General features: G+C 37.9%; 4 protein-coding genes across 4 annotated transcripts; 2 read left to right on the top strand and 2 right to left on the bottom strand.

Annotated features, from left to right (window-relative positions):
* Positions 1-2,761: 2,761 nt before the first annotated feature.
* Positions 2,762-3,748, top strand: LOC113567727 (olfactory receptor 52K1-like). The gene has a single exon (XM_026995822.2). It carries the CDS (start codon positions 2,762-2,764, stop codon positions 3,746-3,748), a length of 987 nt encoding a protein of 328 aa, XP_026851623.2.
* Positions 3,749-5,782: 2,034 nt separating this feature from the next.
* On the bottom strand, positions 5,783-6,763 carry LOC113567726 (olfactory receptor 1500-like). Its single transcript, XM_026995821.2, has one exon. It carries the CDS (start codon positions 6,752-6,754, stop codon positions 5,783-5,785), a length of 972 nt encoding a protein of 323 aa, XP_026851622.2. The 5' UTR covers positions 6,755-6,763.
* Positions 6,764-11,611: 4,848 nt separating this feature from the next.
* On the bottom strand, positions 11,612-12,544 carry LOC113567725 (olfactory receptor 49-like). The gene has a single exon (XM_026995820.2). It carries the CDS (start codon positions 12,542-12,544, stop codon positions 11,612-11,614), a length of 933 nt encoding a protein of 310 aa, XP_026851621.2.
* A 4,302-nt stretch (positions 12,545-16,846) lies between these two features.
* LOC113567724 (olfactory receptor 13-like) lies at positions 16,847-17,788 on the top strand. The gene has a single exon (XM_026995819.2). It carries the CDS (start codon positions 16,847-16,849, stop codon positions 17,786-17,788), a length of 942 nt encoding a protein of 313 aa, XP_026851620.2.
* The last annotated feature ends 5,988 nt before the right edge of the window (positions 17,789-23,776 follow it).

Raw genomic sequence — 23,776 nt, 5'->3', positions numbered from 1 at the left:
TTGAGCTGTAACAGAGTTCTGGACAGTAGATGCAGTTATTCATTCTACATGTAATAGGCAGATATCTAGGCATCTTAGTTAAGGTGCGGGTGCCTACCCTTTTATTTATGTTTTCTTGTGTAGATATAAAGTTTAAATATTTTGATGGTCCATTTTCTTTAGTGCTGTCAACAGACTAGACTCTTCCTCCCCCATGCCGGTCTATGCTGATCATGCTTATTGGTCTCTGGTGTGTACATGTTGTAAGTACTGTGTTGGTGGGGTGGGGTGGGGTTTTTTCTTTTTCAGTTTTATGTGATAGTTTCACTTCAGCTCTGTCCCTCTTGACTTGATTCCCTTTCCAATAATCTCCTTTAATCCAAAGTTATCGGCCTTGATTACGCCCAGACCTGCCACAGCATTTTAATGTGGGGGATCACCTGGGATATATAGCTAATCACTGGATGTGGATGTGGATGTGAGTTGGGAGTCAGTTCTGGAAATGTGCAGTTTTGCTGCACAGGCAGTTCATGACTGTAGCCCTCTCTGCAGTGATATTGTCTTTGCAGTGCCTGTGCAGTCACTATGACACAGTTTGAAGCACAGACATCCTTGAACACACCTTTATTAGTTATTTGTGAAGAAAACATCTTAGAAAGGACATTTTGATCAACTAGATGTGAACTTTGTTATCTTGATTTCACACCATCTAATGAAAAATGAAATCAGACTGAAATTAAATTATTTTTGATGAGATGGTTGAGGTGGATACATTACACACTAATGTTGACAGCACTGAAGTACATGCAGAGGGTTCTCCTACTTCCAGTTCTGAAGCAGAAAGACCTTGTAATTCACCTAAAGCAAAGGCAATGTTACCATTACATTTATGGCATTTATAGTTCAAAGTTCAAAGAGGCTTTATTGTCATTTAAGCTATATACAAATACACAGCAAAAATGAGACAATGTTCCTCCAGGATCATGGTGCAACATAAAACAACTGTGCAACAGACAACATGCCACAAAAGTGCAAACAATACAATATAGTGTAAAATGTTATAAACATTATATAAACAATAATAAATACAGGACAGGACAAATACAAAATGAATAGACAGTGCAATTATTTAGTCCAGTACACAGTACTGGTAATATGCAAAATGAGTTGTGCAAAAGAGTCAGTGACATGCTATAATCAACATAGCAGTCACTGGTAGCAGCCAGAGCAGTTCAGAGTACAGTGCTCTAGCAACAAGTAGGATAATGTGCAAGACTGCAACAGGAGTGCATATTTAATTTGTGTGAAGCTCAACTTCAGCACTAGTCCGATTTAACTGATGCTTTTATCCAAAGTGACTTACAATTGTGACTGAGTACAACTTAAGCAACTGAGGGTTAAGGGCCTTGCTCAGAGGCTCAACAGTGGCAACTTGGCAGTGTTTGGGCTTGAACTGGCAACCTTCCAATTACTAACCAGGTACACCATTGAACTTCCACTGCCCCTAGTACTAGGGACCGTGAACCTCAAACTTGGAAAGTGGCTCCAGCAGATCCCAGGAACAACTTCTGAGATCTCCATCCAGAAGAGTGCAGTCCTGGGAACAGCTACGATACTATGCATAAATTTGACCTAAAACTTCAGATTGCCACACAAGTCCTAAAAGTAGAGAATGAGAGCCAAATAAGACAAGAATATTAGTCTCTGTAATTTATTTATTGAGAAAATGCCACTGTTGCACTTCCTACTTCTAGAGAGCTGTGCAGTCACTCCAAACCTCATTATCCAATTTTGTGTCAAAATCATAAGTAAACAATGCTGGAAATGTAAATTAAAAGAGTGGCCACATCTCATTGTTTGAAGAACTTGAGATTGTTTGTTGTTGTTTCAGTGTTATGTTTATATTTGGGAAAGAGACACTGAGCTCATTTTAGTGCTCTTTATTAAGTTCCAGCTGCCAAAATTCAGAGAAAATGAAAATAAAAACATAATTGGCAGATGTTATTAAACTAGCCTAGACTACTAAGTGCGATGGGGAATCCAAGAGGTTTTAAATTAGAAGTGCTTTCTACAGCTGAAACATAAATTAAAAATCAATGTATGCAACATTTGCTATTTGGTAGTGGCATCCTTTTACAATTTTGTATCTAAGGACAACATTTAGGTTGAAAATTTCACTTAAACCTTATACACAGTTCATCCCCCTATTGTTGTTGTTTGTAATAAATAGTCCAATTAGGTACTGCAAAGAAACTTTCAGTTTAATTAGTTGAAGCTAACTGATTTTTTGTTTGTACACTCAGTGACTAATTAATCCCAAATTACCATTTGACATTTTTTTGAGCTGCTTATATTTATGACATTCCTTAGATGTTCTATATTTCAAAGAGAAGGCTGAACTGAGTGGACTTGTAAATTGCCCGTAAGTCATACTGCATATAGTTTATAATAATGATTGTGCCATGTAGTGTTCTATTTGCCTCGTATCAATGGCAAATTGTGATTTTAGACAGCTTTATATAGCTTTTATTTTACTTTTGTAAATGTTTAACAGAATAGTTCTGTATAACATTAATGTATATTAAACAATGATTTATATTAAAATATAAATAACAATAATAGAATTATGAATATTCACAACTTTATTTTTATATTTTATTAATAATATTGCCATATTGTCATATACATCTATTACAATTATCATTTTAATGTAAACATGTATTCTTTCTGTGATTTTTACATTTTATTTATTTATTTTTGCAGGTGTAAAGAAACCACACAAATGAATTTTACCTTCAGTGTCAGCAATGGAAATGATTCATTTGATAGGGGATTTTATTTAACTGCTTTCAACACACTGGCCAACAAGAACTACCTGATACTAGCATTCGTAATTATCTACCTGATCACTTTGCTATGTAATCTTACTCTACTGGCTGTAGTCATGATGAACTCCAGTTTACAAAACCCTAGGTTCCTTGCTATTTGCAACCTTGCCATTGTTGACATTTCGATAAGCAGTGTTATCATTCCACAAATGGTCCCTGTGTTTGTATTCAACCTCAATCACATCTCATTTGGCACATGCTTCTCCCAAATGTTTTTCCTGCACTTTTTCGGTGATATGGAGTCCTTTTCTCTCGCCCTTTTGGCTTATGATCGTCTGGTTGCTATTTGCTTTCCTCTGCGCTACCCAACTATAAACACTAATCTGAGGATGGGACTTATCATAGCTGCCATTTGGTTTCTGGTGTTTCTGATCGAGGTTTACCCAGTAACTCTGGCAAGTCTCCTCCCCTACTGCAACTCAAGAGTGGTGGGGAGTTGTTGCTGTGAACATGGCCCAGTTTTCGTTCTAGCTTGTGCAGATATCTCTTATAACAAGAGATTGGTAACTGCCAAGTCTCTAATGGTTTTGTTTGGTCCTCTGACATTCATTATTTGTTCTTATGCTATAGTAATTATTGCAGTGTTACGAATTGCATCAGCAACCCAGCGCTGGAAGGCCTTCCACACCTGCCTCACTCACCTACTCTTGGTCTTAATTTATTATCTGCCAGTGATCTTGTCTTATATACTGGGGAATCTGCGATTAATACAATCAATAGATATGTACACAGCAATTCTGACCATATTTGTTACCCTTCCATCACTGCTAAACCCTATCATATACAGCTTAAAGACTGAAGAACTGCGAGACAAAGTGCTCAAATTTCTTATTACACCAAAAGTAGCACCACACTTGCGTAAGCAAGAAGCAGCGAGTTAGAGTTTTTAGAGGAATTCATCACTTTTACATATCATATATCTGTTTCTAATGGGTCTGAACTGCACTGGACATCTGTCAGATATAAACTATGAAATGGGATTTGGGATTTTCATTATGTGTCTACTAACCTATTGTGTTAAAAATCAAACGGGAACTCTTGAATCTTGGAAATGAATGAATATGTATGCAATCATAATGTTAATAAAAATAAACACCCAAACAATGTGTATTTTCTCAAAGCATTTATGATGTAATCTTGTGATTCTTTTTGTGAGGCTTCTTTCACGTCACAATAGGACAGCAGAATGATTTTGTGAAAATTTAAGATAAACTTGTAATGCAGCTGAATAACAGTGAAGCCAAACAGAAACAAACAGATCTCTGAGAATGAAACAGAGTGAAAGTGATATATAGTGCCCTATTGATAGAATACATGGATTAGTTTAAAGTTGTATACTGGTATATAGTGGTGTGGTGATGTTCTACATGGTTTAGTTTACATTTACAGTCACATTTATGGAATTTTGCTGAGGCTTTTACACAAAGCAGCTTGCGATTCTGACTGAACACAACTTGAGCAACTGAGGGTTAAGGGCTTTGCCCAGGGGCCCAACAGTGGCAACTTGGCAGTGGTGGGGCTTGACCTGGCAAGTTTAGAGAGGAATACTGATACATAGTGGTCTAGGGATTGTCTAGTAATGCTCTATATGGATTAATTTAAAGTGGATTAGTTTAAAGTGGTATACTGGTATATAGTGGCTTACTGATGTACTACATGGATTAGCTGAAAGGTCCAGAGTTAACCGTATATTGATGCCTAAAAGGGACAAAACAAATAACAACAACAACAACAACAACAAATCTAGCTTACATACTACCATGTGCAAACTCTAGATTCAACACAGCACTTATTTATTTATTTTATTTAGCTTTCTTTTAATACAAGGAAAATTAATGGATCCTAAAATACATTTACTTTGCACATAGACCCTGTGCACTGCATTCATTTTTCATTAGAAAACAACAGTATGTAATTCAGGCAAACATCTGATAACCAAGTGAAACTTATTCCCCCTAAAACAGAAGCATCCTAGTAACACATAACTATGTTGTTTTTGCTTAATTGCTTTTTCATGCTTCATTGCAAGTATTATAACCAGTCTATATTAGAAGGGGATGCTCTTCCATAATTACCACAAGATGGCAGCAAAAGATCAAGTTGCATGTTAAACACATCCTGAGAAATGGTTGTTGCCGAAACATATATGCCAAGTCAAGAAATCAGTTGATCAGGTATTAAAATAATTATAAGCATAAAATGCTACCCACAGATTACATTAAGCATACCCAGGCTGAATTTTGAACTATTTTGACACTTTTTAATTTTCAACTCAGATTTGTGGTTTGACAGTGTTTGTCTTATCCCTACAGCACAGTCTCATCCCTTAATCAAGAGTACAATCTACAGCACCACTATGTTCCACAGTGAGTTTGACTTTCTACTTTGGCTCAGGTTTAGCTTTCTTCATCTCACATTCTTTTACACAGTATAGAGTCCAATTTAGAGTCCAGTTCTGGAGTGTTGAAAGACTGCGCAACTGAGTATTTACCTTTTTTAACATGTGCTTGAAGTACTTTATAATTTGGATCATAGGTGCCACAGGGGAAAAAAGTTAAACTGCTGTGGCCCTTTACAATTATACATATATGTAATCCTATATTAGGCCATATAGATACAAATATGCACTGATGAACTAACATTTGCAATAATAATTTTACAATAATTAAAAATGTTTGTACAATCATTTTACACTTACAGCCAGGCTTTCAGAAAAATAAATCTGACAAGGATCTTCAATTCAGTCCACAGCAAGATTCTTAAAATTTTATTCAATTTTTTTTTCTGCCAACATGCATGAGGCAAAAATCTTTATTTATTTATTTTTTCTAGAGTGCTTTTGCTCCCTGGGGCTGTGTGGGCAGATCTCTTTTTTGCTTGTTTTCTTAATTGTTTGTTTGTTTTTGTCATTTCATTCAACCCTGGGCCATTACAGTGGATCTCTTTTTGAGCACTTTCAATATGACACCCTTAAATTCTGTTGTATTTAAGACATAAATGATTGGATTTAGCATAGGTGGAAGAGCACTTGATAGGGAAGTACTGATTATCCTAGCATTGGGATGCAGAGGGCAAATTAAAGCCGCAAGGTATATACCCAATAAAGGGAGGAAAAATATTCCTACTGCCAGTAGATGAGAGACACAAGTCTTCAGTGCTTTAAGTCGTTCCTCCCATGTGGTAATCCTACGTAGGGAAAGGAAAATGCCTAAATATGACAAAACTATAGCAACCAATGGTGCATAGATTAGTAATACAGTACATAGTTTTGCCATGAAATAATTTATGCTGTTGTCATTGCAAGCAATTGTGTAAATGGGTCCATGGTCACAAAAGTAGCTTTTTACCACATTGGTTTTACAGAATGAAAGTCTGGTGATTGAAATTACAATCATGCCCATCAAAAAAGTGATAATCGACCATACTGCTATTAAGACTACAAATATAAAGGAGTTATTCATGATGACATGGTATCTCAGGGGTAAGCAAATGGCAATGAAGCGATCATATGCCAAGACAACAAGAGTTAAACTCTGTACACCACTGAATACAAACACAAAAAACATGTTAGTTAAACAGGCCCCGTACGATATGTACTGAGAATCAAAAACAAATGTCTTCATAAGGTTAGGAATCATAGCATTTGTTTCACCAAAGTCCGCCAAAGCTAAATTGAAGATCCCTATGTACTTGGGAATGTGCAGGCTTCTGTCAGTTAATATCACCATAAAGACAACTGAATTTTCAAACACAGAGGTGATATAAATAAAAAATAAGAAAACAAAGTAGTATTTGCTGAAAGGCATATCAGAAAAACCACTGATGAAAAAGTACTCAGGGTGCACAAATGACATATTAGTAGATAAACTAGAGTTTAAAGCACTCATGATGGTATTGATTCTCCTGTAGGTGCTGGTTTTCTCTTCACCTTAAAATGATCTATACAATGAAGTAAACAAAAACACTATATAAAAATATATATGTGTATATTTTCAGTTCATTGTATATAAAATATGAAGATGGTGCACTTACAATGATAAACCTTCTTCAGTATTATTTAAAAAGAGTTATTTGTAGCTGATTAATTAGAACACACCAGTTAATTCTAATAATGATAAAGCACTTTAAATGATTCACCTTTCAGTATGGGCTTTTGTTCGTTGCCTTTTCTGGAAGTCAGAATCTGAGTGAACTTGAGACCTTTATATATAGTGACATTTTCCCATATATTTTCACGTAAGAGGTTAGTCAGTGCAGTAACACATTTGTCTTTGCAAGCCACGTGGTCATTTTTTAAAAGGTCCCCGACTCCACCGTCTCTTCTTTTGTATTGTATTGTTTCAGTAGCTTTCAGAACTAGGTAAGAGGCACATGACACTTGATAACCTTTAGAGAAAAGGTTTGTCTTGTTTAGTAATAGGTTTGAGTAAAATGAATATTTTCTTTTTATTCTACAAATTCCTACCAACATTTCTACAAAATTCAGTATAAAAATATTGCCATTTAGAGCATTTATTTGCAGAAAATGACAACTGGTCAAAATAACAAAAATGTGTTTTCAGACCATAAATAATGCAAAACCATTCATTTTTAAACAACTTGTGGTTCAGAGGGATTAGACGGATCCATGTGCAGCTTAAAGGTTTAGGGCAAAAAAAATAAAATAAAAAAGCCTAAATACGCTAAAATTATAGCAAGAATTTGTGCATAGATGAGTAATGCAGTACATAAATTTGCCATGAAAAATCATATGGCAGGACAACAAGAGTTAAACTGTGTATACCAATGAATACAAAAATAAATAAATAAATAAATAAATAAATAAATAAATAAAAACCATGTTAGTTAAACAGGCCTCCTATGATATGTACTGAGAATTAAAAACAAATGTCTTCATAAGGTTAGGAATCATAGCATTTGTTTCACCAAAATCTGTCAGAGTTAAATTAAAGATCCCTATGTAGTTGGGAATGTGCAGACTTCTGTCAGTTAATATCATGTAAAATGTAATATCATGTATCAGTAACATAAGTGACATTTTTTAGTGAAGTTTAGACAATGAGAAGCAGATAGACAAGCCTGCTCTGGTGATCTACATAGCCATATGTTTTATACTATTGCCACATTTCCCATGCCTTACTGTCGGCACATTCCTGCATATGCTTTAGGGCTGTAATGAGATTATAAAATTCTGGGAGTACATACTGTCCACATTGTCCAATGTGCATGAAATTCTGATTAACAAAAATCCTGGTTTCTGTCTATAAACAATGGTGGCTATTTTACCTTCACATTATCTAAAAAATTACTAATATTGCTAAATATTGCTAATATTGCTGCTAAAAATACCATTAAACATAATTGGTTCAGTCCAAATATATGATTATTGCAATAATGACCTTTATTCTATTATGATATTGTTGCCCTTGAGCACACTAATGATAAATGATAAATCAGCTACAGTATTGGCATGGGATGTGACTGCATCTACTCTTAAGGATTTAATAAAAGTCCATTACATAAATGGCCTTTAAAAACACACTCTATACTTTTGTCTTTTTTCTTTCTCAGTTGGTGTGATTTTATTTGAACTGGCTGTAATTTTGACTGTACTGTGTGAGAGAGTATATGAATACAAACCCATCGTCAGCACTTCCACTGACTCATACAATGCATCATCAGCACTTCCACTGACAGCAGTTGTAATTTATGAATGTTGGCATCGGAGCTTGTATGCAAAATGGCAGGCAGCAAACCATTAAGTAAGAAAATTAATGACAGTTATGCCAACAATACTGATAAAACATACCCCCCAGTTCAACCCCACCATCACCCCCACACCACCTGCTACTGTCACAGATGCTCCGGTCCACTTCTCAGCCCCTTTACCGTCTGCACTCGCTGTTCCAGGTCAGGATCATGTTCCTTCTCCTTCTCCAGGCCCGAGGCCTGTTTCACCTCCAGTTCTGGCTCCTTCTAAAGGCCTAGTTCTAGTTCCCACCCCTAAGTGGGTTCCAGTTCCAGGTCCACTTTCTATTCTAGCTTCCTCTCTTGTCCTGCTTATCTCTTACTGCTGTTCCTATTCTATGTCCTGTTCCTGTTCTTATTGCAGGCCCTTCCCCTGCTCCAGTCACTTTCCCTGGATCTGTTGTCACTTTCTGATTGCATCTCCCATTCTTGACCAGTTCCTGATTTCGGCACCTGATCCTGACTGGACCATAGCTCTCGACCTGGCTCCTAATCTGCTTCTAGCCACTGGCCTTATTCCTCCGGCGCAACACCATCCTCTTGGCTCAGTCCTGCTCTGGGAACTGAGGGGCCCTGTTTGCCCCTTTGCACTTTGGAAGCTGTGCATTACTTGAATGGTGTGGTTATAACGTCTCCCCTCTGGTTTTCATGGCATTAGCACCAGATGGTTTTGCTTTTGTGTCTATTTCATTCTGCCCTCCTTCATATCTCATATATTGTTATTTGCCTTTTGATGTTTTATCCTCATTGCCCTGTATATATACCTCTTGTCATCTTGTTTGTGTCGGTCCGACATCAATTGCTTACTTTACATTTCCTTGCTTTTGCATTCCTAATATCTCTTTGGCTTATTCCCATTGTTGCATATTCAGAATGTGTTCTAGTACTCATTATTGATGAAGGAAAGGAGCACAATTTACACAAACTGGGCAATGACTGGGTTTTGACAGGGGCAGCTGGTATAAATGGACTGGAGTCTATAATAAATATTAAAAACATCAATAATCATATTTTTTTATTCATATAGTTGATCATGTTAACATTGCCAAATCTCTTCTACACATTTAAAACACATTAAAGTGTTTTGAAAAATGAATTAAACTTGATGTGAACATTCTACCATGTTAAAAATTGCTACTATTACTGTGTTACAATGTTACTATGTTAAAATCTTGTCATTCCACCATCAGGCAGGAATTTACCAATCACACATTACAGCTATTCCCCCATTACCAATCACCTGCTTATTAGTAATCACCTGCAGCTGTTCATCATTCCACTCGCTTGCTTTTTAAGTCCCAGAGGTGCCCATTGCCAGTGCTTTGCATTCGAATTGCCAAAGCCATCTGCTGAAATTCCTCCTTGCCTGTGTTGTGCTTTTCTCAGTGCTTTCTGAGAAAACTTTCTGTCAATGGGCAGAAATAGTTGGCCATGTAGGCTAACGCAAATAAAATAAAATGTTTCATGATAAAGAACATTGACTTATTGATCACAATGCATTTATTTATATGGTGAATATAAATAAGTGAAGAAGAATAAGATAGAAAGGTACAAATGAACAGGCCCTCTGATGGGCCCTAGCGTGGATCCCACAGTCTAAAATTGCCACTGGGTATTTCCTATTCTGAGAGTTTTATACATTGGTTATCAGTGTAACTGCTCTAACCTTGATATCCATGTCTATTTTGTTTGCCTGATTTTTCATTAGACCCTTACAAACTGCAAATGTCGATTGTGCCTTTGTATTCTTTCTGTTGTTTGCCAATAAAGGATGTCCTCAAAAGAGTTAGCACCATCTCTCAGTGACTCCCGTTTCTTTAAGGCTACCCAGCTCCTTCTACATTAGTCACAGTGAAGGCTGTGTGATAAGTGTGTTTTGATGACAATTCCAACATATTTAGATGACATGATATTTAGAAGTATAAATACATTAAACTAGGCTGATTTCTCTTAATGTTCACTTTTTGTAAACTCACATGGTGTGTATTATATGCGTTCAACTAAATTAATGTTTGTATACATGAATTTCCCTAATTGTAATTAATTTATTAATTTTATTACTTCGGTCAGCTTAAAACACTTTCATGAGCTATGATATGATGGATACTTATTTCCCTGTAACAGTGGAGTTGAAGAATGTGTTTCTTATTTTAAGAAAATACATACATGCAGCAGACTGGAACTAACTGCACAGTTACAAAACAATAAATATACAGGCAAAATATTTGGATCCACACAAATCACCCAGTTACCTCAGTGGATGGCATTTCTTCTTGCAGCAACCCCATGAGTAGTGCTAAAGCAACAGCTGAGCCAAAAACTGGCCAATCAGCTGATTGGAACCCCACATGTCCTTACTCAGTACTGAAGAATAAAGCCCCCAAATATAGGAACTGATTGTGGTGACAGTAGAAACCTGACAGAGCCTCACCCTGAAAAATATTACTTTTTATTGCGTTTTTACCTTAACTTCATATTCATTGTCATTTCAAAACTATTTTACTAAAGATTATTCAATTCCGCAAAAATTGTCAATGTTAAAATGACTTGCTTATGTTAACAGAAATAGGCAGTTAATGCAGGAAACCAGTGAAGACTGACATGAATACGACTACAACAGTACAACTTTTGATCTGAATATAGGTATCACTCCTGCCAGATGTGGTACACTGGTGAGGCAGGCCCTGTTTTATTTGAATTTTAATTGAATTATCCTCTCTATTTCTATTGTTTACAGCCATATCTTACAGAATCATTAGAACGATCCTTTAGGTTTTCATTTTCTTTTTTTCCCAGAGATGTTGGCAGTACTTCCATGTGGCACATTTCAATGTAAATGTAATGTAAATGGTAGAACAGCAGTTAAACAGCAAAAATACACTAAGTTGTATTTCTTTATATTTAACATCTGTTGTCAACTACACAGTTGGATTAATCAGAGGAAAACAGTGCATATAAATTGTTTCAGGAATATCGAAGAACCTCATATTCTTTCTTTATTTGATTGTTTTGACTTTAGATATGACTCTGAATATTTTATTTCTGATTTCTTTTGTTCTTAAACAGTATATGAAAGGATTTAATAAAGATGGACCAAGGATAGTCCCAATTCTCAAACCATGTCGCTCCTCCACAGTTAAAACCAAACCTGTCCTTGTCAGAACTGTCACTACAAATGTGGGCCCAAAATAGCAGATAATGACTACTAAGTGGCTAAAGCAAGTATTGAACACCTTTTTCTTGCTACACATTGAGGTCATTTTGATTACAACAATAACTATCCTTATGTAAGTTGCACAGATAAAACCAAATGTTCCAAATAGCATAAAGAAAGATAAAATTGCCATCATATCAAAATATGGAGTTGGATCTACACAAGTTAGCCTGACAACAGATCCATAGTCACAAAACATGAACTTCAGAGTTGAGTAACACAATGGTAGTGGAACTACACTTCCAGGAACTATGGCCATAGTAGCAGAACCCAGAATCCAAAGCAATAAAGTGAGCAGAATAGAACGGAAATTTGACAGAATAGAATGATACCGCAGTGGATTGAGTATAGCAATTAATCGGTCAAATGCCATAGCAGAAATAGTAAACAGCTCCATCATAAAACTTAAACCAAAAACAAACATCTGAACAACACATGGTACATAAGATATGGTTTTATAGCCAACTATAAGAACAGCTATCATTGTTGGACATGAGCTGGTACAATAGAGCATGTCTACAATTGCCAAATTGCAGATAAAAAGGTACATTGGCTGGTGCAGACGCTTATCCAAGACAATAAAGCATATGTTTACAAAGTTAGCAAGCATAACCAGCAGATATACTGTAAGAATACCAATACCAATAGCCACTGGCCTTTCAAAATTGTCAAAACCTGTTATAACAAATTCCGTTATGGAATCATTCTTAGTCATGGTTTAATGCGCCTTGTGACAGATTGTTTTATCTTCTTTCTTTTCAAAGTCCTTGAAGTGTCATCACAGCTTCAATATTTCATGCACTTTTGTGTCTGAGAAATGACAAGCAAAGGTGCTACTTTGTGCTACTTCAAACCCTATCTGGCAAAACCCATGGTATTTATGTACTTCAGCATGATTCAGCTCATAGTCTCATGTAAATTCCTCAAGGACAGTGAAATTGGGAGAGGCTAGAGTCACAACAATTCATCTTGGCTTTATCTGTGCATCTGCCATCTTGGGAGGGGCTTAAGTCACAGCAATTCATCTGAAACAAGCACAGATGGCTTCTGGAGAAGCATTATTTAGCCAAATAGCTTAAAACATATATGCAAGTGGGTGCATTCATTTTGCTTGTCAGAAAATATCTGAATCGGGCTATCAATTGGAAGGTTGTGGGTTTAACTCCCAGCTCTGCCATTAGCAATTGTTGGGCCCTTGAGTAAGGCCCTTAACCCTGTAAGCAAACAGGGTGGTGTTGTACAATGACTGACCCTGCACTCTGAACACAGCTTCCAAAAAAAAGAAGCTGAGATATGTGATGACAGCATTCTGTTGAATCTGAAATATTACCTGGATGGCCATAAAATAGATTTTTTTTTATCCTGGATACATAAACTACTTCTACAGAATTCAAGAAAACACCTATTACAATATAACTTTTAACCACACTTTCGGTCTCCACATGCACGCCCTTATGTAATCAAATGCTGTTTGTCGACTACAGTTCAGCATTTAACACTATCATCCCCTCCCTACTCACTACTAAGTTGGAGGATCTAGGACTGCATACATCCCTGTGCCACTGGATCTCCAACTTCCTAACAGACAGACCACAATCAGTACGGGTGGGCAACTGTGTCTCATCCACCCTCACCTTCAGCACTGGAGCTCCTCAGGGTTGTGTCCTAAGCCCCCTACTCTACTCACTGTACACCTACGACTGCGCAGCCACTTCCAGCTCCACCATCATTGTCAAGTTTGCTGATGACACCGTTGTCAAGGGCCTGATCTTGGACAACGATGAGAGGGCCTACCTGGAGGAGATTAAACACCTGGAAAACTGGTGCCAGGAAAATAATCTCCTCCTAAATGTCAGTTAGACAAAGGCGCTGATCGTGGATTGCAGCAAGAAGCAAGAGCGGCACTACCAACCTGTGAGGATCAGTGGAACCATGGTGGAGAGAGTAGATAGTTTCAGGTACCTTGGTGTTCACATCTCGCAGGACTTGTCTTGGTCCAGCCATACCAACTCCCTGGCAAAGAAGGCTCGTCAGCGTCTTTACCACCTCAGATACCTAAGAGACTTCAGACTGCCCGCCAAGGTACTGCGGAACTTCTACACCTGCACTATCGAGAACATCCTCATGGGGAACATCACAGTCTGGTTTGGGAATAGCACCAAGCAGGACAGACAAGCACTCCAAAGGGTAGTGCGTTCAGCAGAGCGCATCACTCACCTGCAGACCATCTACTACAAGCGGTGCCAGACCAAGCCCAGGAGGATTGTGAAGGACCCCACCCATCCCAACAATAGGCTCTTCTCTCTGTTGAGGTCAGGGAGGTGCTTTTGCTCCCTAAAGACCAAGACAGAGAGATTGCAGAGGAGCTTCTTCCCACAGGCCATTCGGGCCCTGAATCAGGGAAACTGATAAACTGTGGGGACCACCACCACCATGTAACATAACTGTATATATATTCAATAACTGTATATATATTCAATTACCACCATGTAACATAAAAACTGTAAATATGTAACATATGTAACATAAAAACTGTAAATATGTCATTTTACAAAATGGATCTGTACATTCTGTACATTGTGTACATACATATATACACAACCATATACATTGTACATTGTGTATATAAACATAATATATATATATATTGTACATACATTGTTAATATATTTTGTACATATAAAGAATATATATTCCTCTATGCACCCCTGTTTTCTTTTTCCTCAGTTTAGACAGAGCACTCTCAACCATTTCACTATGAGTTATATTGTGTATGACTATGTATGTGACAAATAAACCAAACTTGAAACTTGAAACTGGCTAAAACTTGACAATGTGGTGTCAGATTGTCACCAAAAAAAGGTATGTACATAAATACTTGCCATGAATACATGCTAAATTTGCTTTGAGTCAGTATTTTGGCAGGCCTATAGACCTTAGCCTTATGTAAAATATGAATGGTGAAATTGCATTAATGTGGAGCACTGTCAGATCAACAGCGGAAGTGTGAACATGGGCAGTGTGGTCCTTGGACCCTTTCATTACCACTTGTGGCTAGACACCACACGGACTATGGTGAAATGGACAGGATGCTGGACCATGGAGGACTGGACAGGACAATGGAGAACAGAATGGATTAGGGACTGAACAAAAGACACAGGGACAGGAACAAAGATGGACACAGGTACAGGAACTGATACATTCAGAGGAAATGAGACAGAAACTGATACTGACACGGGGACGGAAACAGGCACAACAACAGGAACAGGAACAAAAACAGACATAAGTACAGTGCCAGTAATGGGTGATGGGAAGAACACTGGGGCAGCTCTAGGCGCTGACACAGCTACCTGAGAGAGCTGAGGAGTTACAGAGGAACGCAAGGCATAGACACAGGAGTCACTGAGGTCCAGAATCCTGAAAGAGAGGCCTCTGGAGTCACTGGGGTCTGGGAGGTCAACAAAAAGGCTTCTGAAATAAATGGCCACTTGTGAATCATGGCCACAGGAGTCAAAAGAGGCAAAGGAGAGCTGCAACATGTGTCTACTAGGAACACTGGAGAGCCACAAGGTGTAGCCATTGGAATAAGCCTTGTACGAGGCATGGGGATGGCCTTGGCCCAAAGCATGGGAACCAGAGCTGGCAAGGTCATGTTTTCTATGCTGGGAAAAAGAACTGGAAGGGGTCTGGCAGTGCAGTACCTATTGGCAGTAGGTCCAGATGTGCAGCTGCTGCAGGTGACTGGTCCAAAGGTGCAGCAATGATCAGCGTCATGTCCGGTAGGTTTCCTAGCATGCCTGACACAGCCTGAGCATCAAGGAGCACACTGGGGTCTGGAACCTGGACGTCGCATCCTACTGGCTGTCGAGTTCCGCTGGCCATTGCGCTCTGCTGGCTGTCGTGTTCTTTGCCAGGGTCTGGAAGCTGGTTGTCGTGTCCCTTGCCAGGGTCTGGAGGCTGGTCACCTGTAGGGGGACTCAAAGACAGAGAGGCCCCTAGGCAGCCACTGAGACCCAGAGTCTTTCTCTGGGTCAAACAAGGTTTGGGAAAGTCCTGTTGGGCCATGAAAGGGCCAAACCCAGGGGCACACGGCACCCCCCAAATAATCCATGAGAATTCTTACCCCCTGGGGTAGCCTGGTCCATAGAGATAATAGATGAGAAGGATGGACCTGGCTGAGGAACATGTTCAGATGTCTATTTCCTCCAACATTGGTGGCACCTTGGGTAAAGTGTAGGGAGGTTTTCAGGTTTTGTGGAGCTTTGCTCACAAATCCCACTACCTGGTTAAAGAGCCACTGAAGCTGGAGACATTCCCCGCCTACACAACTCTAAGAGGGCTGTAATATCCGCTTGGACACAGGCTATATGGTCTTCATCCAGTCCTAATATGCCTCTACCTATAAGCTGGTCCATTCTGTCCATAAATTTATGGGCTGCCCAGGTCATACTGAGCTGGTCCTTTTCCATCCATGTAGGCTCAAACTAATATGGCAATAACAAGACACAGGTGAAATGAGTAACAGGTGAAAAACTAATCAAGGGGGCAGAGAAAACAAAAACCAAAACAAGGAAGCACATGGCAACAAAACCAGGAAGATAACAAAACAGGTGTCACCATGGAAAACAGAACACAAGGGAGGGCGAGCATGACAACTGCTTTCATTCTTTTTAAATATGGTTCTATAAACAAACTATAGATCTTCCTTAGATAATTGTGTATCTTTCTAACATGCCCCTCCTACTGGGAATTGGGAAGTGTGCACAGACACATGATAAACCAGAGAGCAAAATCATACTGAACTATATAAATGGTCTTCAGCAGTCATCAGATTTGTTTTCACAGTTGATCTGACAATGAAGTAGGCTGTATAAATCTGTAAAGAGGATCTGTGTTTTCAAAGACTTTGAAAAAAAAAGCATAAAGAACAGGATTACTTTGGATACTCAACTGATAATTCCTTATTCATTCATTCAAAGGCCTTTTATGTCCTTCAAACTGTCACAAAAAGTGAACTATGGTTCAAAATATTTCTAGAAAAATGATTACTGAATTTGTTGTAACAGGATTCGATACATTAGAAAAGCCATTGGGTGTAGGTATTGTCATATTGATAGTATACATTTTTGTTATGCTTGCTAATCTTGCAAACATATGCTTTATTGTTTTGGATAAGCGACTGCACCAACCAATGTACCTTTTTATCTGCAATTTGGCAATTGTAGATATGCTGTATTGTACCAGCTCATGTCCAACTATGATAGGTGTCCTTATAGTTGGCTATAAATCCATATCGTATGGACCATGCATTGTTCAGATGTTTGCTTTTGGTTTAGGATTTGTGATGGAGCTGTTCACTATTTCTGCCATGGCATTTGACCGTTTAATTGCTATACTCAATCCACTGCGGTATCATTCTATTCTGACAAATTTTCGTTCTATTCTGCTCACTTTTTTGCTGTGGATCGTGGGTTCTGCTTCTATGGCCATAGTGCCTGGTACAGTGCTACCTCTGCCATTGTGTTACTCAAGTCTGAAGTATGTGTTTTGTGATTATGCAGCTGTTGTCAGGCTAACTTGTGTAGATCCAAATCCATATTTTGATTTAATGTCATTGTTTTCCTCCATAATAATGTTTGGTACTTTTAGCTTTATTTGCATGTCTTATCTTAGGATAGTTATCATTGTCATCAAAATGAACTCAAAGGGTAACAAGAAAAAAGTGTTTAATACTTGCTTAAGTCACTTGATAGTTATAGCCTGCTATTACGGACCCACCTTCATACTAATAGGCCTAACCAGGATTGGGTTAGTCTTAACACTGGAGGAAAGACATGGGTTGAGAGTTGGAACAATTCTTGGTCCTTCTTTGGTAAATCCTTTTATATACTGTTTTAGAACTAAAGAGATCAGGAATAAAATACTGAGAATTATATCAAAAGTTGAACCAGATAAATAAAGAAGACAATACTCTCAAATATGTTTGGACTGTTTCTGCACAAGCTTTTTTAACATCATTCATACCAAAGTCACTGGTAATTTTTATGGACAAAATGTTCTATTGTGGTCTCAACTGACTACAGATATCTTATCAGGTCAATTAATAGACATGATAAATGTATTAAACTTTTAACAAAGTCTAAGTGTTTAGGATTGTGGGGTTTTTTCTTGCAGGCTTTTCAGTCCACTTGCTGGTATAATGTTTAAGTTGTGTTTGTGTTTTCAGGACTGAGTAATGCACAACCAATCATTGTCATTCTCACCAAGTCTCTCTTCTTATTACATGTAGGAGCATACTTTCAGGCTGAATATTCAAACAAGTATCTATTAATTATTGGTTAAATACTTTTTAAAGCAGTAATTAATAGATGTTATCTGAGTATTGAATATAAAAAATAGTTCTAGTTTAGAACTATTTTTATACATATTCCTGAAGGTCAATAATTTGCGGTTATATTCATATATTTAATATATTTATTTAACTCTCACATGCTGAATAGTCAAAGGGTTTGTTATGAATGCTTGGCTGAGCACCTAATTCCTAAAAACTCAAATGAACTTAAAAGTATACATTAGATTGAAAATACTTGTATTACACATTGCAAAAATAATTTTAGATATAACTGGTAGCTGGTTATTACAATATTTAGAGCGTAAGGTAAGGCAGGGCAAAGTAAATTTACTTGTATAGCATATTTTAATACTCAGAGAACTCTAAAAAATAATATAAAAATAAAAAGTGCACTGTAATTGGTTAAACAAGTAAATAATTCAGTTATATTAAAAGATAAAAATGCAATGCCAAATTCTCAATGTTTTAATTTCAATTAAAAAACAAAAATATCAGATCTGGCTTGTTCAAACACAAGAGCTGTAATTATAAGAAAAAATAATGTAAAATATGAATGTAAGATCTTCATGCAGAAAGAACCAGTTTACAGAAACTCAGTACTAAAGTAATAGACTTGGCTATGAATTCTGCTGGGAAGAAAACAAATAAAGCCAGAGCACAGGAGACAGGCACTCTGCTCACCTCTGCATTACATTCTCTCTTCCGCTCTTTAAAAAAAAATATTTTCAAAATAAAAGTAATTCATGCATACCATGACCATCAGCAGGCTTGATTGCTCATGTCACAGTATAATGTCCTTTTCACAATGGTTCCAATTTACATCTGGAGTGTGCAGGATCATTCAACCTTATGAGAACATTGTAAGCTGTGAATTTGACCTTATTATACTGGGCTTTTTGTAGTACATGAGCATAACTGTGCTGTTCCAACATCTTCAGCAACTATCCATTTCCTGAATCCCAAGTATGAGCAAAGTGTACATGTCATGAGTCGGGAGGCTGTGGACTAGCGGACTGACATCTGTAATGCTGCTCATCTCCTTGCTGTTTATATCTGCCAGCTAGACTGACATCAGCCCTGGAATAATGACTCAAGCTACCCTGGAGTCAGAGTTTTCTTTAGTTCTGCTCCTAGGGCTGAAGTGGTGAACAGTTTGGTTTCACCATGAAGGTCTGTCAAAGTTCCATCACTGAAAATGACTTGGGCTGGGGCTCCAGAGGATTTGGCCATGGTTATCACTGGAGTCAGAAGGAGCTTATCCTCTGGTTCAGGACACATGAACTGCAATGTTACATCAATAGCTGAGATGGGCAGTGCCTATCTCTGGTGATTAGCACAAGTGTGGTCAAGAGAGTGAGTGGGGTGAGTCAGATATGACCATGTTTGTGTCAGCATAGCTACAGGTGAATGGAGTTTATTTACTTTTAAAGTTGTCATCAAGCTCAGCTACAAGTGTGCCAGTGGGAGCAGGATATGTAATGTGGAGCTCACTTTATCAAGAGTTGTAATGCCAAACCCAAACAATTTAGCTTGCCCACCAGTAAACCACCACAGTTCAATCTGAATACTCAGCACCTACATAACACAAGCATCATACAATTCCACTTTAAATGAATAAGCTTTACAATTTACTCTGCTTCATGCTGCCAGTGAGTATCCTTCACATTAGGAAAAGCAGGGTTTCCTCGGAGCAGACCATTCTTTGTCTGAAGAAAAGTAAGGCCAAGACTATGTGCGCATCCCAACTGCATACTATTTACTAATACTAACTAGTCTATGAGTATGTAGTATATAGTGTAATTAAAATTGTTAAATTTGAGTACACTCAAAATTCCAAGATGCATACTTAGAACTGGTTGGTTTTTGAGTATGGTTTGAATGGATAGTATTGTTCCATGCAATGCAAAATGGAAAAGAAGAAGTTACTAACATCTGAAAAATTTTGAAAAAAATAGCGAACAACATAGATGGTTCAGCAGTGACAGCTGCAGGTGAACAGTGTATAAATGTCAATACAACTTGGATTTCTTTCTTTATTATTTTACTGTTTTAAACTTAACAAATGGTTGCTATTTTTGTAAGAGATCTGTTTTAAAGCATGGTACTTTAAGGTAGCTAGTAGCCTAGCTGTAGTAGTGTTTGGCCTTCATAGGGAAGTTAAGTAGCCAATTAGCCAGCTAGCTAGCTAGCTGACCTGGCTACTTCACCATGACTTCTGTCACGGCACCCTCTAGTGGGACAGCAGATTTCCTTGTTTGTCATCAGCAGATGTTTGTGAGAGAATAACAGTTCCTCCTCTTTGCTGGGATTTGATTTTAATTATGACAATAAATTGGTCCAAAATGTGTTAAAACAGTTAAAATGACTTAATGTATGCTGGACCCTGACTGAATGCTGAAACAAACATTAAAGGAAGGACATATATGGATTGTTTGAATATTTTTTAAATGGTGGAAACTGAGGAGGAGCCATGTGGAATGGCTAATACTGGATAGGTTGTGCAGGATGTTGTGATTAGTTGCAAGTACAGAGAGATAAATTGTAGAGGTTCATAATATTCTCATTTTTCCATGTCATCATTATGATGACATGGAAAAATGAGAATATTAATTTTATTTCAGTGGAGACAGCAGCCTTTGCATAACGCTAGATTACAAACACCATCAGTTGGTTGGCTGTTGCACATAGAGAATTGTAAAAAGTCACACATCCTGCCAGCTAAATACAGCAATGACAGACTGCTGATTCTTACTTATACAAAAGCCATATCAAAAACTGAGTCATTTCCTTCCAGAGGCCATGATAGCTGCCTTGTTCTTTCCTCTGGTCTCTGTATTAGCTGATGGGCCTTTTCCAGGTGATGAAAAAGCAGGGTCATGGCAAATATCATCTGCACAGCGTAGAAGCAGCACAGGTGAATCAGTCAGAAATAAAACTTGTGAGTGCATAATGGCAGACTACTTATATGCCAACTCTTTCAGTAGGTTGCCAAAGCTAATTCCAGAGAGAGCAGAGGACTAACACAGACCCTGAGTCAAAAAACAAAACAAAACTGATTGCTAAAAAGCAAAATGAATGTAGGAAAAAAAGGTTATATAAAAGTTATATAACTTACATAAAGTTTTTTTTCTTGTTTCATAGTGAGCAGTAAGGAAATCTCTTTTCACTATCACTATCACTTTCCCTGTCCTTCCTCTTTGACCAAGAGTCCTTCCTCCCTTACCAAAGCTGGTGATTGTTGAACTCATGTAAGTCTCTTTAAAGACTTTCTTGTTTGGAAATATTATCAAAACTCTTGCTGTTGTGCAACAAACACAGCATCAGGAGTTCCTTGAGCTACTATGTGAGCAGTTCCTTCACTTTAAAGCCCTCACTAAGGAGCAAGATGCAGGCCATCAGATCCTCCGTAGTCTGCTGAAGCCTGCCAGTGCTCCAACTGCAGGCCAATTTCAATTTATGAAGATGACTCCATAGCACAAACCAGAAGAGTTTGTGGAATACTTTGAACACACCTAAACATGCAACAGGCTGGCCAAATCCCTAAGCAGCACCAAAAGGTATTGTTTCTTTGCTGTGGAGCCAGACTCTACAGCTATTGTATTCCATTGGTAGTGCTGAAATAGCTCGCCTTCTAGACAGTGTAATTGGTCCAGAGTCACTGCCTGGAGCTGCTACAGCAACACCTACATGAGGCTAGTCAGCTGACAGAGACATACTTGAGAACAGGAGACACCTCCCTAATGTAATGAAGTAATGAATGTAGAAAGTTGTATCTAAGACTGGGGGTTTTTTAAATATGTTTGAGTGTATTAGATATGGACTTTGATTAAAGAAATGTTGATGTAGCAGTGTGGCCATTCAGTGCACCATTTCATTGTTCTGGATAAGCTGGGTAGTCTCTGTTCCAAGTAGAGAGAGAGAGACCTGGACAGACAACATTCACTTGTGTGGAACTCCAAAACTGTGTTAACAGCAGGCATACCACCAGGACATGGCTTGTTTTTCTTTATTGATTGGTGTTATCTTCAATGTTTACTTACTCCAATCCAACTGTCTCAGATCCCCCTTCCTCACAGATATTACCACAGTAGTGCCAAAACCTGGAACTGAAGAAGGGAAGCATCACGATGGAAATATCCCCTTTGAGTGAGGTGATCAAAATTTTGGCCAGCCTTCCAGCATTGTCAGCATCAGGTACTCCTGGACATGCAACAGGAGCAGATGCACCTCTTTGAGGCTTTGGCCAAGGTTCTCAGAAGCATCTTCCAGCCCAATGCTTCTGCCATAACCCAAATCTTGTCATGGATGATGCCCCAGGATGATCTAGATGCATATGTTGATATCTTTTGAGTGTGGCCTTCAATCAGCTGGATGCCATGCATTTTGCCACTGCTCACTGCAGAAGCTCAACCTGCTGCACAACTTCACATAGGCACTCAATTGGACTACAAGGTACTGAGGCATGCAGTCCTGGAGTGGGTGGGCCTGGATGAAGGCTTTACCAAGTGGCACAGGATCCCCACTGAAGAAACAGTAACAGCTGTTAATACCAAAGAGTCTCAGGCATTCAGTTTTCATGGCAGGGTACCTAGGGGTAAGACAAAATGCTACACAGACTAATAGCAGTTCTATTGGCTGGATGACTGCGGCAATGTATGCTGGTGGTGTGCCTTTCAAATGAGCACCATTATGCCACCTGCTTCTGACTGAGTTGCCCTTTAAGAGAACTGGCATGGACCTCATTGGACCATTAGAGCTCTTTACACATGCATGTTACAACATGGGATTTGGTCAGTGAATGATAATGCTTCTCTAAACAAAAAGAGACTTTAAAAAAACAACACCAATGGTAAAGTATAAGCCCCAGCTAAAAGCAGAAGCAGAATAATGAAACAATAAAAGCAATGAATTGTAAAAGGCCTGTATTTCTGATGCCTATATTTTGTTGCATTTTTATCATGTTAATTATGTAATTAAATTAAAAGACTTAACAATTCAAGAGAAGCAACTTTAAATAAAGTTTAAAGTTATATTATAGGAAATATCTTTTAAAAAGTGAGGCATATATTTTTTAATCATCTCTTATGTTTCAGTAACATACAAAACAAAATTTTTGCTCCATTCAACCAAATCCTTGCCACTTGTTTTCATCATTCCAAGTGATGAATCTGATTACTGAAGTGACATCATCATAGTTATATATTTATATTCATAATCAAGCTAGAGTCATTGTTTGACAGTCAAACGTGCAGGGAGAGTTGTGCAATGGAATTAAGCCAAATACCCAGGAAGCGAACGTAAAATTAATAAAATTCACCTTTGAGGTGCATTAGGGTAAAAGTTTAAATTCCATTTATCTCACATTCCCAGTTGCTGTAACATAAAATGTAATTGCAAGTTACAAGTATATTAAATGCCAAACTGTGGCTTTCATAACTATGTTTTGTAAATATTTAGGCATTAGACACATTAACAGATGATTTAACAGATGATCTGATTTGCCATATAGTAGTCAGGGAAATGTTTAATAAGTGTTCTTAAAAGCAATAGTCAAACATGTTTCTCTTGTGTAAAATTAATTATTTTTTTGTACAG

The sequence above is a fragment of the Electrophorus electricus genome, chromosome 15 (assembly GCF_013358815.1).
Source record: "Electrophorus electricus isolate fEleEle1 chromosome 15, fEleEle1.pri, whole genome shotgun sequence".
Lineage (NCBI taxonomy): Eukaryota > Metazoa > Chordata > Actinopteri > Gymnotiformes > Gymnotidae > Electrophorus > Electrophorus electricus.
The sequence above is the reverse complement of the archived record's forward strand: the minus strand, read 5'-3'. Positions and strand labels throughout refer to the sequence as shown.

Excerpts from the sequence above, each read along its gene's own strand:
- LOC113567727 (XM_026995822.2), top strand. The coding sequence starts at position 2,762 with ATGAATTTTACCTTCAGTGTCAGCAATGGAAATGATTCATTTGATAGG.
- LOC113567726 (XM_026995821.2), bottom strand. The coding sequence starts at position 6,754 with ATGAGTGCTTTAAACTCTAGTTTATCTACTAATATGTCATTTGTGCAC.
- LOC113567725 (XM_026995820.2), bottom strand. The coding sequence starts at position 12,544 with ATGACTAAGAATGATTCCATAACGGAATTTGTTATAACAGGTTTTGAC.
- LOC113567724 (XM_026995819.2), top strand. The coding sequence starts at position 16,847 with ATGGTTCAAAATATTTCTAGAAAAATGATTACTGAATTTGTTGTAACA.